This window comes from Embiotoca jacksoni, unplaced genomic scaffold (assembly GCF_022577435.1).
Source record: "Embiotoca jacksoni isolate LCO1_2020_lvr unplaced genomic scaffold, fEmbJac1.0.p SCAF_35, whole genome shotgun sequence".
Taxonomy (NCBI): Eukaryota; Metazoa; Chordata; class Actinopteri; family Embiotocidae; genus Embiotoca; species Embiotoca jacksoni.
This window is the reverse complement of record NW_027185387.1, coordinates 3,912,963-3,931,337: the sequence shown is the minus strand read 5'-3', so window position 1 is coordinate 3,931,337 and position 18,375 is coordinate 3,912,963. Positions and strand designations below refer to the sequence as shown.

The 18,375-nt window shown below is 40.6% G+C and overlaps 1 protein-coding gene across 1 annotated transcript in view; it reads left to right on the top strand.

The window, feature by feature from the left end:
• itga11a (integrin, alpha 11a) overlaps positions 1–13,889 on the top strand; it is a 62,673-nt gene extending 48,784 nt beyond the window's left edge. Inside the window, exons 17-30 of the mRNA XM_069165743.1 lie at positions 883–1,022; positions 2,444–2,554; positions 2,684–2,769; positions 2,875–3,085; positions 3,210–3,308; positions 8,167–8,243; positions 8,470–8,553; positions 8,792–8,882; positions 8,984–9,097; positions 9,517–9,600; positions 9,697–9,807; positions 9,952–10,047; positions 10,964–11,077; positions 12,363–13,889. Coding sequence (XP_069021844.1) covers positions 883–1,022; positions 2,444–2,554; positions 2,684–2,769; positions 2,875–3,085; positions 3,210–3,308; positions 8,167–8,243; positions 8,470–8,553; positions 8,792–8,882; positions 8,984–9,097; positions 9,517–9,600; positions 9,697–9,807; positions 9,952–10,047; positions 10,964–11,077; positions 12,363–12,440 — 1,496 coding nt within the window. The 3' untranslated portion in view covers positions 12,441–13,889. The remainder of the gene's footprint in view (positions 1–882; positions 1,023–2,443; positions 2,555–2,683; positions 2,770–2,874; positions 3,086–3,209; positions 3,309–8,166; positions 8,244–8,469; positions 8,554–8,791; positions 8,883–8,983; positions 9,098–9,516; positions 9,601–9,696; positions 9,808–9,951; positions 10,048–10,963; positions 11,078–12,362) is intronic.
• The last annotated feature ends 4,486 nt before the right edge of the window (positions 13,890–18,375 follow it).

The following is an 18,375-nucleotide window of genomic DNA, read 5'->3' as shown; positions in this document are numbered from 1 at the left end:
AACATAGTGCAGGAAGGACAGAGCATGTTATCTCGTCTCCCCATGGTTGCATACAGTGGAACACGTTTATTTAATTTTCCTCTCATTGTCGTGTCTGGGTAGTAATGCGTGGCAGATGTGCTGGTGTTTGTGAGATCGCTGTGGTCTCTTACATAAAATGGAGGGCTTTTTGTCTCTGTCAAGTTCATATTACTTATGCAGATAGATATTAACATTTGTGTCATTTGTGTCTTTATACAGACTCATCCAATGAATTTTTAGATGTCCTTTGTAGGAATTGAAATTATTTTACTGATGATATGTTTCTGTGAAGCTCACCAGTTCAAGTTTGAGCTTCAATATTAAAAAGTATTTTGTGACTTAACTGCCTCTCATTAAAAGAGGAAAAACGTTTATAGGTTATACTGCTAATTGTGATGTGGTGAAAAGGAGAGAAAAGCTTTAAAAAAAAAAAGTTTTATCCCTTATCTGCCCACATCTTTTCAGAGGATTTCTCCAGCTCTCTAATTCTGTCGTTGACCCCAAACATATCACGTGCAAAAATGATGCCTTTGTAGATTTTTCCTCATGTCATGCAAACACAAGGCTATAAATGAGAAGTTTCTAAAACAATGTGGTTTGGAAAGGACTCAGTTCTGAAGCTAGAGGGTTTGGATTCTTGTATATGTTGGTCACACATTCATCATATGTTCAGAGTCAAGTTAATATTGACTTGCAGTGAGGTCATTTACCAAAGCCTGTTGCTGCCATTTATCAATTAGTCTGCAGTAACCTAAGTGAAAACAGAAACTCATCTATTTTAGACACACTTTAACCCTAACAGGATTTTTCATGGTTTCCCACAGAAATGTAATCTCTTGATTTTTTTGTACGACCCACCAGGGATCAAGTATAACGTTTCCATCGCTGAGAGACGCTTCAATCCACGGGCCATAATGGACAACCCGAGCAAGCTGCTGCCTCAAAATCTGACCCTCCTTCCTGGAGAAGAGACCTGTGAACACATGTACTTCCATGTCATGGTGAGGTCCACGCTGAGGGAAAGTCCAATACCATTCAATAACCAAAGACCCTGCTTAACTCGCAGTCGGAGAATTGGCTTCAACTTGTATTTGTTCATGTAACTGATTCTGTTTGTTTATAAATGTTTTCTGTCAATTAATGACTCCCCCACAGACTAATGTATCCCAGAGTTTTACTCTGGCTCTGAATTTTTGAGCTGGCTGAAATATACACTATGTAAGAGGCAATCAAAAAGTTGAGACTGTTCCTGTCGTGCACAAACGGAGCTCAGCACCATGACCTGCACAGAGCAGGTGGAAGCTATAACTCACACGAGTCAGTATTCCAAGTTACGTCCTGTGATCAACTTCAGCCCCATAATTAAACACGTTTTTGTGACAAGTGGTCCGTGCTCACTTTTGATGCCCCAATGGACCTGAAACTTGAGCAGCGAGCACACATCACATTTTATGTCAAATTCTTTGGGGGAGCAACAGTGGTGTTGTTGCGGATGAGAAACTCGTGTGATTTCAACGCACTGTGAGCAAGCCATGTTAGAGATGTGCCATCGTACCACAGGATAATCCCAGTAGAACTCTGTGTTGACAGTCTGACCGTGGGGGACGAACTCAAGGTGCACAACCAAGTGAATGTTAAAGGAAAACCCACCTGGTTGAGCTCAAGGCCTGATTTGCCTTCTTCTCTTTTCGACAGTGACATTTTTCCCCTCTTGAAATACCAATGCCGCTCAAAACATCTCGCCCGGTTCATTGCTTTATTCTCGTAAACATTCTGAATCATTTTAAGGTTCGCTGTTGCCAAATTTCCAAGTTTCACACAAAATTGTGGGCATCCTGCTCAAGTCCAAAGTCCTGCTGAAATCATAAATGCACACGTACCTGCGGCCACAAATATGCATGTAACACAGGTGCTGATGTTGATCAAGCGACAAAACTACACTGTTTATAAATAAAAGTTATCGCTTCCTCCTGCTCCGTGCACATCACCATGTTGCGCTCCATTTGCAGGAACAGTCTCAGAACTTTTACCTTCACCCTCGTATATTGCAACTGGGATTCTTTAGTCAAAATGTGGCTTTGGACTTTTTTTCTTAGTTTCAAATAATTTCAGTTCTGACAAAATCACAGAACACACATAATTTCGGTCAATAACGAGTACAATTTCAATGTATAATTTCAACAAAAAATGACCTCCATCAGCTTCCTCGGTCATAAAATATTATAATTGATATTGGTCACTACAGTGGTTAAATCCAACATTGCACGTAAAAATCAGATTACCATCATGTCTTCTGAGTATTTCTGTCTCCTGTACATTTGTATAAACCTTTTGAAAGCAAAAAGTATTTGAGTGCCATCGATAAAGTGCCACGATAGAGTAAATGCACACAGTAATCTTTGAACATAATGTTTTATATCAGGAGACTACAGACTATGCGAGGCCCATAGTGTTTGCTGTACAAGTCGGGCTGCAAGATCCAGACCAGGGACCGGTTCTAGATGAAAGCTGGCCTACTGTTGTGAGGACTGAGGTGAGAGACTCATCCTGTCTTTAAGTTATTAAAATGCACTCTCATAAATTATCATCTGATTCTATCAAAGTACAAACGGAAAGGATTCGTAGTTTCTTTGACTTACGAAAAACTTTTTTCTTTGGATAGCTGCCCTTCTGGAACGGCTGTGACGAGGACGACCGCTGCATACCGGACCTGGCACTGCAGAGTATGAACGACCTGATGACTCGAAAGTAGGTACACACGTATTCATCACAACACATAGTGGATTACACACACACAGGAATACACAGATCTAGTGTATTTAAACTTTGTCTTCCTCCCTCGCTGCCTCCCAGTCAGTTCTGCGCGCATCCTGTTCAGTCTCGTGGAGCTTTCTGTCGCCATCAAAGTGAAGGAGGGGCGGAGGGATCCCTGCGGGTGCTGGAGGCAAACAGGAGGAGGATGGTGGTGGACGTCCGGCTAGAGAACAAAGGAGAGAATGCCTACAATGCCTCTGTCCATATCACCTACACACCCAATCTGCGCTTCTCTAGCCTCATAATCAAGGTATAATCATCACATCATCATTTCTCAAATCGTGTAAAATGTCTGAGATGTTCTGAGGAGTCTTAGTTGTAACCAGGAGATGAATATTAAAATAAAAGTCTCCTGTTATTTAATTTTGATTCAGGACAATTCTGACATTGAAATCGAGTGTTCCCCAGAGGACAAACTGAGGAATGAGAAGATCTGCAACGTCAGTGCACCGTTCATGAGGGCCAAAACACAGGTGAGACAGCCACATCACTGAGACAGAAATATTTTACTCACTTACATGTTTTAACATTTAACATTCCTAAAAACTTACTTTGTATATTATTTGCCATTAGATAATTAACTTAGAAAACACCTCACTGTAGTTAGATGTAAGTTAGTGGTAGCCGGAGGCATCATGTTTTCAGGTTGTCCATCCCTCCCAATCTCGTGAACGCGGTTGCTCAAGAGCACCGAAAGGAAACTTTGTTGAACTTGCACAAACATTTACTTGGTCTCGTTTGAAAAAGATTTTAGTTGTCAAAGGTCAGAGGTCACTGTGACCTCACGTCCATCCCCTACTGTAAATGGGATACATCAGAAACGCCTTTAGAGTATTTCAACATTGGCACAAACGCTCACGAGGACTCAAAGATGAACTGATTAGATTTTTGTGACCAAAGGTCACTGTGACCACATAAAACATGTTTGTGGCCATAGCTCAAGAATTCATATGCTAAATTATGAAAACATTCACACTAATTAATGTCTAATTAGTTAAAATTGTGAAGTAATGACATCATATTGTTCTGCAAAAAACACTTTTCCAGCCATTATTCAACACAATAACTCAAATTTCAGATTTGTTCAGATATTACATTGGTGACACTGATCTTGGACGTCTACTTAGAAATTGTGTTGGTTGTATCGATCTTCTGTGTTGTCGGGTTGAAGATGTGTGTAAAGCATCCACATTTTTGAATTTGTAGCTTCTTTGCTAATATATATAATATATAGCATAATATATATTTGAAGCATCGTTGGCTGTCAATCAACTTTATTGGCGAAGCAGATTTAAGGATTCCTTCAAAGTCTTCACTGCATATATGTATATGAATGTAAACTGCAACTTGACTGGTTGGTGGAGGCATAAAACCATGAGGCAGTATTTCAAATTATGTGAAAATACAGAAACAAAATTAAATCGATTGTCAGTTTTTAAGGTTTTGCACTGAAATGTCTAATTTGTTATTTTATTTTGGCGGAGTCCACCAGTGGCATGACTGTTTCCTGTCGATCAACAGTCAATCAAAAATGAAGGAGAGCTGATTATTGATGCATTTTTCTGCCTGATTGGTGAGCAGATGCCAGAGCTGATCTCTTCAACCATGAAAAATTAATTCACAGCAGTTCTCATAATGATTCACTAATAAGATGAAAGTCACTTGAGATGCTTACAGTTCTGACTTCTGTGTATCTGCAGCTCTTGCCTGAGCAGTTTTACAGGCCACATTGTGCTGTTACTCCAAAAACATTGACCATATTAGACCACAGGAGCCCAACACACATGCCGCAGGCTCTCGATGAGCGTGACGGACCACACTGCTTCATTGAAGAACCACAAACCAACCAGAGGAGCCCAGTTTAGTTCTGGTTTGTGGGATCGCTTCTTCTATAGTCTGAACTCGAAGACAAGAGTGTCGACATGAAACGGTCCTTCTGTATTTAACTTTATAACTATGACATGTTGTATGAATTAGTCGAACATTTTGTTATTTTTAGATGTTTAAAAACCTTATCAAGACAAAACAATGCACTTAAGATGAAGATCAACATCTTTATCTTAATTTAAATCCTCCAAGGGTTTAACCGTGAATCAACCTTATTTAAAGTTGTATGAGGAGAGGATGGCCCTCTTAAAGCACATTTTGATGTTGAAACATGATCCTTTGTGAAGTTTCCCAGACCAGTCACACGCTCTTAAATCTGAAGAAGTTCAAGATGCTCTACAGTGGCAAAGGGACAATTTTCATAAAAGTAGAAAAACACGCTTTAATTAGCCACATAAATCAATAAAGTTGTACATTGTGCTGGACATGCTTTGCTAAGATATATATATATTTTTTTTTTACAAAGTTTATTCATATAAAAGCTCCAGTTCATTTTAACAGTTGAGCAGGAAGGGAGGACATCAGCATCAGGCAACAGTGTGGAGGATTTGTATGTGACCCAAAGAGGGTTTCCAGATTTTACTGAACCCTTGGTATCATCTCTACCTTTGATACAATCCAGTGCCTCCTTGATCCAATCTGTAGGTTTAGGGGTGAAACATGCTTCCATTTCAGATTAACAAGGTGCCTAACCAGCAAAATAGGGTCAACTTGTTGCCGTGTGCCAGACAGTGAATGACAGATTTTAAATATTGATATGGTGTTGGTATTTAAGTCTAAAGACCTCTAAAGACACAGGGGACATGGCGAATAACTGGCACAACAATGCAAAATACTACCTGATAATATTTTGCATCAAAGCTGTAAATGCCGGCAGTGACGTGAATTTACGACAGTCGTTCAAAAAAAGGTTTGAATAGATTCTCATTCTTCTGAAAAATAATGGATTTGAACATCATCCACCGATGATGATCTTGTCGTGCTCCTCCGCACGCGATAAAAAAGGAGGCGATTTTGGTACAATAGTCAAACCTGCTATGACAATTTTGCCTGTTTACCATCAATTTGTTTTGTGTGTTTTATGTGAAAAACATGACTTGGGACCATAAACTGTCCTGATAAAGGTTTCTGACTTGTATGAACACACTTTGAGGTCATACTTTATGTGTGTGTGTCCAGAAACGACCTCCACAGTGTGAGAAAGAGGACACGCTGCCACTGGCAGGAAAACACATCGGTGTAACTGAAAACCTACATTAGAGAGTTACTGGGACAGAGGCCATAACATACGTGAGGCCCGTTGCCATCACTCACACACTCTGAAAGTGACTTTGCTTTTTACTGAAGGTTAAAGCAACTGTCCCTAATTTGAACATAAAAATAAGTCAAGCAATACCTTCTCCTTTATATGGTAAAAAAAACCTCTCCGAAAACATCCCATTTAGTTGTTATTGTGTTATTAAGAAGATACATCTTAGCAACAGGGTAGACAGCAGAGAAAAACCTTCCTGTTCTCTCTGCTTTATCTCTGCTCCAGGTGAGATGGAGTGAAAAGACACTGACGTGTTTTTCTTTCTCTCATCTGTTCCTGATTCTCCCAGTCAATTCTGCTGTTTTGGAGCCTTTTCCACTGTCTTGTAATGTCAGCAATATTTATGAGACTCTGCACTTTCCAGCGTATTTTACAGCGAGGCATTACGTTTTGTTCTTTTAAGAGGGTGATGTTTGAATGAACTTTGATAGGGATGACACTGATCGTCCATCACATGGTGCAGTTAAAAGATATGACGCAGCTTTTATTTTGATACACAAGCCATTGACATCTGAACAGTCTTTCTTGCTTTCTATACAAAGCTTGCTGACTAACAGTATAAGAATGAAGGTGACTGCAAGAGTTCACGAAATGCCCTAACCACGTCATTATCACAAACAAAAGTCATCTCCCGGGCAACGGAAATATCACCACATTTCTCCCCAACAACTGAACCAAGAGGACCCGGTCACCCTTTAAATCTCACGGAGTGATTCATACCCGCTCATTCAGCCTGAACAGCCTCCAGAGCCACAAGGCCAATGTGCTCTGGTCGAGAGCCTTTTAAAAATGTGGCAAAGAATTAAACAAGGCTGGTTGTGTGGTAGCCCGAACCGCTGCTTCGCTGAACCTTCAGCGTGAGCTTTTTAAAATCCCCACTTTTCACTCTTGTTTTAACTTTTCCGGTTGCGTTTGACTTGTGTATAACAAGCTTGTACTTTAAACTTTACTACTACTGCAGCTAAGGGAGGTCGAAAAGTCACATCCTGTGTTGATTGGTGCTGACAAATGTGTTCTTGGGTTTTATTGGTGTAGCGGAGATGAGAGACCGCTAGTTATTGCGATTAGTTGTTCGACGACTGATAATGAATGAGGGAGTCAGACAGACTGTATCAGCCCGGAGGAGGAAGAGGAGCGTCATGCGCTGTCTGAATTTCCATGTTCACAAACATCCTCCAGCCACGGGCAATCACCCCTTCCAAAACCTTTACCAATTGCATGCGTGTGTGTTTCTGCATTCTTTAGTGTGTGTTTCATCGAATGTTTTTCTGAAGGAACATCATTAAAACATTTTTCAGAACAGGCTGGAATGAAGATTACCATTTTTTTTTCCGGGGTATCCATAACAACAAAGGAACAGGGGGCCACAACTGGGACAGGATTACAGGCGAAGAGGTCATCATTTTTTATGCCGTATCGGTGGTTTGTCGAGGATGGGTCCATCTATACTGAGGAGGGAAGCTACAGTAACCCTTGTTACGCATTCCTCTCTGCGCAGACAGGATCCGTCAGGGTTTCATTACGGCACGGAGGACTGTAAACAATACTCAGCTCAGCTTTGCTCTACTTGATCTGCTTTTCTGCTGCCAATCAAACCGTCATCTCCTCTCCAGACTCGGGTTCTCCCTCTGTTTTTTGTTTAGGATTTCTACATCGTCTTTGTTTTTCTTTTTCTTTTCTTTTTTTTACACACCCTCCTCTGTTTCTGTCTGTCTCTCTTCTGCCTCTCTGCTTATATTTTTTGCCCTGAATTCAACTCTCATTGGTAGGGGTGTGTGTGTGTGTGTGTGTGTGTGTGTGTGTGTGTGTGTGTGTGTGTGTGTGTGTGTGTGTGTGTGTGTAGTCGGCATTGTCCACAACTTAAGGGGAAATTCCCTGGCTCCCTTTAAGCAGCACCAACTGTGCGACCAGCTGCCTGGGGTCAAAGCCTGGGAAGTACAGCAGGTTATTGCAGACTTTACTCCTTAATCCGTAATGCGGGGCTTTTACTGCTGGGGAGGTAATATACAGTAACATACAGAGTCAAAAGATATTTCTGACCTGTGTGATAAACAATAAAGGAGTGCTGATTTCAAAAAGGTATTTTAAGCAGTGCAGTTCATATTTCTGATGAAAAATGTTCTCCTGTGCAGGTATCATTTCGTCTGGAGTTTGAGTTCAGTCGTACCGTCTTCCTCGATCACCTCAGAGTTATCCTGGAGGCCAGCAGGTGTGAACATCAATTAAAACCAATATTCAAAATGACTGACATCTTAGTACATTTGCTCTTTGCATGCAGAGACATCCTTAACTGTGTTTTGTGGCTTTGTCTCTTTACTGCTGCTAATGATCAACCACCACATCGAAGAATTAACAACCAGATCCATATTTCAGCTGGCGTGTCACGCTGTAACATCATTACTCACATTCTTTAAATGTTTTGGTTCTCCCAACAGTGATGGCGAGGAAATGAGCACAGCTGATAATTTCAACAATATTTATTACTCCCTGAAATACGAGGCGGATCTTCTCTTCACAAGGTTTGTCGGACTCTCGATGTCTTACCGAACAATGCATGTTGATGAAGCTCTCGGGGTGATTTTGAAAGCTAACGAATGTGGAAGTGCAATTAACTCAAACTTTATGATTCGATGGCATCTGGAAAATATTGAATATCACTGAGGGGAAAATTAATTGCAGACACTGTAGCTGGAATGAGGACTTGGTTGTCATGTTTTTAACTTATGCTACTTGTTTGTTTGTTGTTCACTTTGAAAGGGATTCAAATCCAACTCGGTATGACATCAGATCGGAGCTGTCACTGGAGGAGCCTGGCGTTATCGGCCCTCCGTTCAACTTCACCTTCCAGGTGAGAGCCAACGGGATCATCACCGTGACTAATTTACTGTGCAGAAAAAAAAAACACTGCTTGGAAACCATTTAACCAATTTACCTTTCGTTGTCTCTCAGATCCAGAACCTCGGATACTTTCCTGTGAAAGATCTGCAGCTGAACATCGAGATCCCCGAAATGACGAAAAATGGGAACCAACTCCTGCAGCTGTCGGAGTTCCATATTGACCAAGTGAGTCTCAAAGTTAGTGTCAGTGAAGAATATGTAACTTTAGAAAAAGTTCATTCTTCTCATCAAGGAAAAGTTGAATTTCACAATAAAACACGCCTCCACTCAATTCAATATACTGAAACTTTCCATTTTATAGACATCAGAGTGACTTCCCCTGTAGTCTCGATATTTTTAGCCATTAGGCTAAGCTGAGATAACTACATCCTGACTTTATTGTGTACTTAACCCTACAAACATGAAATTTGTTCTATTCTTATCACAATGTCATGTTAATGCATTGCTTTAATTACAGTGCAATATTAATTCTTGTTTGTAATTTAATGCTCGTAAACCCCTGAGTTTTATTTCACCCTTTCTCTGCAGTTTTAAGATGATAAAACACTGACAGGCATTTATTTTCCTCTCATGTCACTCCTCAGAGAGATGGTACGCGCTGTTTACCGCCTCAGCATGTGGCACAAAGCAGATCGTCACCTGAAGACCTCACCCGCTTCTCCCGCTTGGTAAAGTACAAACCAACAAATATACCTCACAAGTAGGAGTTTTTGTTTCATCTTTCTCTTGTAAAATTGTTCTGTTCATTTTCTTTCTTCCCACAGAACCGATCCAACACGCTCACTCTGCCAATCCAGTGCACAGTCAATGTGGCTTCCTACAGAGAAATAGCAGTTCAAATCACAGGAGCACTGAGAATAGATACCTTACATGCAGTGAGTATAAAACTCCAAACATACATGCTTAAAATTGAATACAATCTCTTTATTCATTCAGCTGTTATTCTGCTTTGACCCTGCAGTGATTTCAGCTGTGATGTGTCTGTGAAAACTGTCTGCATGTTTTTATTTCCTCTCTAGCTGAAGTTTAAAATCCTGGAACTGGTAACCAGTGCGTCAGTGGAGCTCCCCTCCTCCAGCCCCATGTTTTTACATGAAGAAAGGCCTGTCAGACATGTGAGTCAACAACAACTAGTGCTGCAAACTCTCTTTGTCCCGGGTTTGACCTGACTCTAAGCTTAGTTCATAAAAGCATTATACTGTGATCAGATGTAGTCTCTCTGGTTTTTATTCTCTCCAGTGCTCTGTTCTTAAGAGAAAACTAATTTGAATGGCCTGTAAGTATTCAAAAAGTACAATACATTTAATGTTACAATTCATATCAAACTAAACAAGAACCTATTTTTAGGCAGTCACCTTTTTTTTTTTATGAGCCTTCCAGTTCATAACAGTAGCCGTGTGTAATCACAGTGTAATGGTTGGTACGGGAGCACACGTGCTGTGTGGTGCTCAGGGACCGAAAGGACCAGCGGCACAACATGTAAAAGTCCCGACTCAAACACTAATCTTTGCTGCCATCTACTGGCCATCACAAACAGTGAGACAGTGTCTCCTCATCAGGCTGTGTTGAGCAAACACATACAGAAGTAAATAAAATGTCTTAATGTAAAATACGGAATGGATTTTTTTTTTTTTTTTTTTTTTTTTTTTTTTTTTGTGCAAATCTCATTGTGATCTGTGCTGCTATTGATTTTAATTTAATTTAAATAAATTTATTCAAAAAAGAACAATTTAAATGAAAGTTACGACCTTTGTAAATATCTCATGTTAATGTCCATGTTTAACCACAGTAGCAAATGTCTGGACTTTTAATACAGTGTATTTATTATCATCTCTGGCTAAAATGCTGTATCACCACCTGTGAATGTCAAATCTGTCATCTTTAGTGTTCGTAGCCGTTTTCATTTGTACACATGATTATACACATTATAATTTAGTTAATGTACAACATGAACAAGTAAACTAGATGATACTGAGTTCAATTTGTGCCTCAAATGAAAATGAAATTGTTTTATCTAATTTTGTCTGACAGATAAAATTGGAAATCAGGAAGGAGGGAGATTACAGAATCCCTACTTGGATTATCATTGGAAGCACGCTGGGAGGACTCTTATTGTTAGCCCTGCTCAGTCTCGCTCTGTGGAAGGTAAGTCATCATAATGTCCACAGGTTAAAGGCCATTGTGGTATTAGAAGTTATTAAAGACTTACAAGTTATCCTTGCTAAGCCTGGAAAATATAATTAGAATATATCAGCTGTGCCTCGTGAGGCACAACTTCTTTGTTTATCTACAATGACATGACAGCAGCATTTTGTTCTACCACCAAACTAATTGAAATCACTTACAATGTTAGATGAAGTTTTCTTGGGTCTCAATAGGCCCTCCATAAAAAAAATCAGCTGCAGTCAGAAGAGTACTTTAATATCGGGTTTGACTCCAATAAATAATAGAGTGGAATAAAATAGGAATATGCTGTATTTTGAAAATATTCCAAAACTGCTTGTAAATGAATATCAGGGTAAAACTGTTCACTGAAGCTTATTCACTTTTGTCCCTGTGACGTGCCTGATGTGCACGTTTTCTGCTTGCAGAAATAATGATACAGCCCTCCTGTATGTAGAGCCTCATTGTGAATTAAAGGTCAAGCAGGTGATAAAAGCAGACTCTTCTATCATGGTCAACACAGGAGCCACTGACAGAGAGACACAAAACACCAAAGACCTTCAATAGCCGCCCTTTTCTTTGGGGCCGACCTTTGGGATAGAAATGATTAGATTCATGACAAACTGCTGGCCTCATATCACGTATTATGAACATGTTTATGTTCTAAAAGCAGGTTTTTCCTTCTGTGACATGAAAAAATATTCTCCAAAAAATGCCAATAGAGAAGAAAATCATCAATCTATCATGTAGTAAACTAAAAATCAGTGGCTATGTATGAGTTCATAAAACATGTCAGCATTTAATCACGTCTTCTGATTTGATCGTGGCTCCTCTTTCCTGCACAAAGTTGCCTTGAGCAAGAAACTGAGCTGAAGCATCTGCCTCTTATAGAAAAAAAAAAAAAAAAAATGGATGCAAACAGATTGACAACTAATGCAGTGTCACTGCAGTCACAGTGCAGTAATACATGTTAGCATGCTGTCGCTCGATGGGGAATATAATCGACATCGTACCTGGTAAACATCAGCATGTTAGCTTGATGACTGAAGCATTCAGCTGGAAGCCAATATGTTCTAAGTAAAGCCTCGTGGAGCTGTAAGCATGGCTGCAGACTCTTAGTTTGTCTTTAGCTTTTATTTCAAACTTACAAAATTTAGGATGCATTGTGATTTCACGATAAAATTCCTCCATCTGTGCAGTAGCTACAGTACATGTTCGCACCACGGTGGAGTCTGAATCGATCGTGATATTTCTTGTCCGATTGCAGCTCGGCTTCTTCCGGAGGCAGAAGCGGAGAGACGAGGACGAGCAGGGGGTCAACGGGAAAGTGGCCGAAGAACGGTAACGCAGGCTGTGGGCCCCCAGCATACGCCTTCTCCACAGGGGACCCGACACTCAGGGACCAACCCACCCTCCCCCAAGGCCACAGTGGCACCGCGTAGACAGCTCCGCATGATCGCTGAAGCAAAGGCTTGTTCAGTGCACTGGATCTGTCCCACGCCACGACCCCCGACCCCTCCAAGAATCAGCACTGTCACACTCACTTAGCATTCCTGCACTGTTACGGCGTCGGGGCCTTCTTTGTCTATGTATTCCACTGCCCTCGATGTCGGCCCTTCACAGATCTTGGAGTTTCAGGCCGGAGCTCTGGTGCTTTTTCCTCTCACCGTTTGTAAAGAAGAACAGAGCGAGCTTTCATCGATCTGTTCCACGAATTTCAGGCTGCGAGGCAAACGTTAGCCAATCGCTCTTTTATCTCCTTCTGATATGTATTTATTTAACTCTAATGGTAAATTTTGAAGTACATGAAAAACCTCAAGGGTGATTTCCCACCCGAAAGCTACCGCAAATGTAAAGTTACTATGCTGTATATTAAATTCGATGTTAAAAAGATTTTATCTGCAACATGTTCAGTCGACTTGCGTAATAATTTATGGGGAAAAAAAAAAATACTGAATTAAAATCACCAGAGTACAAAGAACATTCGTGATGTTTGACTTTCAGAGACTTTTCTTTCTAAATATGCATCCTCTCTTCAGAGTTCACTCCTTTTAATATTTACATCCTGGAAAACACGCATTTGATGCACTTTTTACTTTGTACAAAATTAACTTGAATTTTGTAAATAGTCAAGTACCTTTTTTTTTTTTATACCCTTTTGATATTATAATGGTTTTCTCACAGTATTTTCTCCACTTGGTTTGTGGCATTACTTTGTAACTTATGTAACGTCAGCTTTGCGTTACCGGACCTGTTACAATATGAGACGGTTGCATGCCTTTTAACATGCACTGCATCAGAGCAAAGGGCGCGCATAAAATACTGCTGGCATTTCAAATGGAACTGTAACTTAGTGATCGTCAGATGCCATAAACATGAGTCCAGTGAATGCACCTTGTTCCTGGTGCTGCCAAAGAATGTCAGTTTGTCCTGTTTAGATGAGGTGTGAAGAGCTGTAATATGCCTACAAATAAAACAACGTATATGTCCACGAGTGTCTTGTTTAATGAACACTGGAGGAGTTACAACTGCAGAAAAAGAAGGCCTGAGGGAGTTTTGTTCACAGTTCACACAGAGTCACTGCCGCCGTCCAGAGGAGGAGGTTTGTTATGACAACGATTCACTTCACCGACATGTAACGTGATCAATAACGCTTCCACTCGCCACTGTGTATATAGATGCGGCAGCCCGTGCGCTCCTCCCCAGTTCAACATGTACACAAAAGCGATAAATCACAATTATACCATGTTGGCCCACATGTTTTGAGTGTTTGACGATGTAAAGCATATGGTTGTGTCTTGCAAGAGATCCAATAAAAACAAATGGAACTGTTGAATTTATCACAACGAGCATTCATTAAATATGTATCAACTGCTTCACAAAATCAACCTGGAGCCTCGTTATAATCAGCCACCATTTGCGTTGACAAAATTATTGCATTCTGCTATAATACTAACTCAACATTTCCTGTGTCATAGCAATTTAAAAGCCTTTTAGCACCAAGACGCTTATGTTTTTTTTAGGGTTTTACTCCTGTGCTTGAAAATTTAAATAATAACAGAGTCAAAAATGTATTTCATTTTGTAAAAGCCAGTGTTTGCACCAGACCGGAAACCTTTTGTCAGGGCACAATGTCTCAAATCTTTTATTGATTTTGATCTGAAATAACTGGATAATAGTGAAATAATTGTGTGTGTGTGGGGTGGGGGGGAGGGGGGTTATCAATTTATTCTGGGCAGAGCTAAGTCCCCAGTATTTCAAGAACTTAACAGTGTTTCTGATTAATTATGTTTTCCACCTCCATCAACGTGTCGTACTCAGGATCTTACATTTCCCATAATGCAACCAAGTAGTATCAGTTTGTTGGATCCTCCTTTCTGGGAAAGGCTTTTAAAGTTCCCATTTCTTTAGCTTCTGACTCAGCTGTTTTCTCAAATTTGATAAAAACTCCCACAGGAGATGTATGTGCTGTTTATAAATGTGTAAAATCCACCAATTGCACCTTTTTTTTTTTTTTTTATTTTTTTATAGGAAAACTTTTGAGAATAATTTCTGTGATGATTTTCATCAACCAGAGAGGCAGAATTTCTCATCATCTATTTCTAAAGCTTGGATGTTCCTGACCCTGAAATGTTGTCAGCACAGAGCAAATGCTTATCAGTTTGTAGCAGCTTGTGTTTAACACAGACTGTGAAGACACAAAAACCTCAAAAGCATCCAAAGGGAAAAGGATATTGATATGAATGCTGGTGAGGGATGATGAGTGGAGATCAGCGAGACTGGCAGAAGAGGGGGGGGGGGGGGGTTGAAGCTGGATGAGGGCTGAGAGGAATCTCTGGCGGTGTGAGGCTTAGTGGAGTGGCAATGTCAGCCGGCGAGTGTCGACTGATGGGATCAGACAGGTTGAGTTGACCGAAGAATGCAGCGGATGAGTAGATACGAACGAGTCGGCTGAGATCCAGAGCGCCAGCATGAGGCGGAATAACTTGGATATAATCTAACCACACTGGTGTGGAGTGGCCGGTGGACCAGTATTTGAGCTGAGGAGTCTTGATTGGTTGATTGGCTGCAGGTGTGCCACTGTGGATCATGTGAGATAATCAGGAGCACGGAGTGGCAGCACAGAAAAACATATACAAAAAAAAGACAGACAGACAAACAAAAGCAGACAGGAAGCACAAGGCGGGTGGGAAGAAGAATCCACTTTTATGTATTGAATCTAACTGAATAATTTCTGGTTCAAAGCCAGATTTTCATTAAGAATCAAATTGACAGGTTTGCCACACGGGACGTGTCATAACTCGAACCTCACTGCATTATTTCTGCGAGCACAAAGAGCAATTTTCCTTTCAAACGCAGCGGTGAACGTGATAGCCTCCGGTTCATCGCAGCCATTCAAGTCTACAGGTTTTGTTCGGGCTGCTGCGGTGCCGTTAATGAAATCTGATTTCCACTCAAATAAGAATCTCTGTAAAAATGTAATAGACTATCACCGGCTCCCATGTGGTGGTGTGATCCAGTAAAGTACTTTATTTAGAAGGATGCAGGTTTTAATTCAGCAAGCTGACACATGCAAACCATTTGCAACCAACCGTGAAAACATATTGATCCCTGTGGGGGGAGATTCGATTTTTGCAGCTGATAAACTTTAGCAAAAGAAAAAAAAAGGGGGGGGGGGTAGCGGGTACAGGGACAGCTGTCAAACAGGGAGAATTAAAGACAAGCAGTAAATCAAAGAATATGTAAACGTGCTGTAGAACATATTACCATGAAGAGACCAAAAGAATATAAAGACATAAGGAATAATTTCGCTGCTGTTTAATAACATCTGCATGATTACTAACTGCAGTAAATGTGGTTTAGCAGACATAAGTAGAAGATTCAAGATGTTTATTGTCACTCCTGTTAAGGATAATTGCATGAAATGTTTTGGCTGAAAAAGAAAGAAAAAGAAAGTAGATATACATAAAAAAAAAAAAAAAAAAAAAAATCCCTTGAATATATCAACATTAGAAATAAATATTCTAAGCAATTTTGTCAGCATATCGCTCAGGGGTTGGATTGAATTTGTGTGTGTATGCGAGTGTCATTTATTCAGTAGTTTTATGGCCTCGGGGATAAAAAAAAAAAACTCTTCCTCAGTCTGCCTCAAGACTCCTCTACCTCCTCCCTGAAGGACACAGGGAGAACAGGCTGTTGTGAAGGTCTTTAATGACCCTCAGGAACTTTCTGAGGCACGGCTGCATGTACAGTTCCTGCTGGCTGTACAGCTCACATCCTGGTAAGTGTCTGGCTCCCTGCCCTCCACAGCGCCTCGTGGTCCATGTTGATGCATTTATCAGTTCGGGAGGCAGATGTTTAATAACATCTGCATGATTGCTGGATTAGTAGATATGGAATTGGTTGAAGATTGAAGATGTTTATTAACGCTTTTGTTATTCAAGTACAATCGTGTGAAATGTTTTGGCTGGGGAAAAAAACAACAACAACAAAAAACAGAAAAATAATAGTTAGAAAGAAATTAAAAAGTATATTACCATTAGAAATATATCTTCACACAAATCTTTGTCGGCATATTGCTCAGGGGTTGGATTGAATTTGTGTGTGTATGCGAGTGTCATTTATTCAGTAGTTTTATGGCCTCTGGGGATAAAAACCTTTCCTCAGTCTGCCTCAAGAGTCCTCTACCTCCTCCCTGAAGGACGCAGGGAGAACAGGCTGTTGTGAAGGTCTTTAATGACCCTCAGGAACTTTCTGAGGCACGGCTGCATGTACAGCTCCTGCTGGCTGGGCCCCTCACATCCTGGTAAGTGTCAAGCTCACTGCCCTACGGCGACTCGTGGTCCGTGTTTGTGCAATTGTCAGTGCAGAAGTCTCCCTTTAGTCTCCCTTTAGAGACCCTACACATGTGTGCTGAATGTCATTGCAAACAAAAGGCTTAACATAATTAAATATGAAAAAAAAAATCCTAGTTAATCACATTCAAATTGCACTGTACAGTAAAGGGAAAAAAAATGGGAGTTTATTCTGATTAGTATGCTTAGTGCCTGCTGCCAAGGCAAAGATAAACCACTGGAAAAAAAATAAATAATCGAAGGTGCGATTTGGGGTGAAAGCCAGCCATGCGCCGGTTGATATGGATTGTCAACATGATTACGTCAATTAGTTCCAACACTTTGCTGAAATGTCGTGGAAAACAATACAGTAATGGAAATGTAAAATGCCCTGCTGTCAGCACCTGAGTTTGTTCAAGGTTATATGTATGTATTACAAAGACGTGCATTGTGCATTCTGTATGTGCACAATGTGTGCTTTCAATGAGATGATAGCCCTTCTCGAGTGAGGAAATCAAATCAATGTGTCGCTAAAGCAACCAGGCTTTTCTGTGATTACTGCGCTATTTACACTTCAGCTGAAATAGGAACTAAAAGACCACTGCACATCACAAAGCACTGCTCTGTCAAAAGGAATACAATGTCAGGGAGAGGCTTCGACGATCATATATTTGTATACAACTTGGTTGTTATTTTGGAAAATCTGTTCCATCCAGGTTGCAGTAAAGGACCAAACGTGAAAAGGTCAAACTTTTTTCTGTAATTAGCTAATGTAAAATATAACTTGACCTTTTAAATTAGCCAAGTTTTGAACGAAGGAGGAGCCGTAGACTGCTATTTATACATATTAAATGATTTCTGCTTCAAGTAATGGATCTTTATTCAAATATTGCCCCAAAACAGTCAAAAACAGGCACAACTGCTACGTTGCTCTGTTTCTTCACCATGTTTTTTTTTGTTTTTTTTTTAATCTTCATGGGAGTGGGCAGCTTTCTTTTCTTACCCAAGTCTTGTGTAGTGCTTGTTGTGAAGCCCTTTGTGATGTGGGGCTCTATAACTTGTTGCTACAGGGAAAAGTTACAATTTTGGCTACTCTTGCCATTATACAGCATCCCCGCAGCATCATGGACAGAAGACAAAAGAAGCAGTGAGGCATACGGAGTATAAAGGAAGGATAGACCTTCATTAGCACACAGAGCTGTCTGCAGTCCCAGACACCTGCAGCCAGGAGACTCCCTCACTCAATCATGTGACGAGGATCTGAACCCCTGCCGAATGCCAAGTGACAGCTGGAACCTGTGCAGCCAATGTTAACCTCTCCCCTGAGACAGCCAATATGTTTGACTAGAGTGAATGAAGTGTGTGTGTGTGTGTGTGTGTGTGTGTGTGTGTGTGTGTGTGTGTGTGTGTGTGTGGTCGCAGGCTGTACATAAAGGAGTTCGGAGC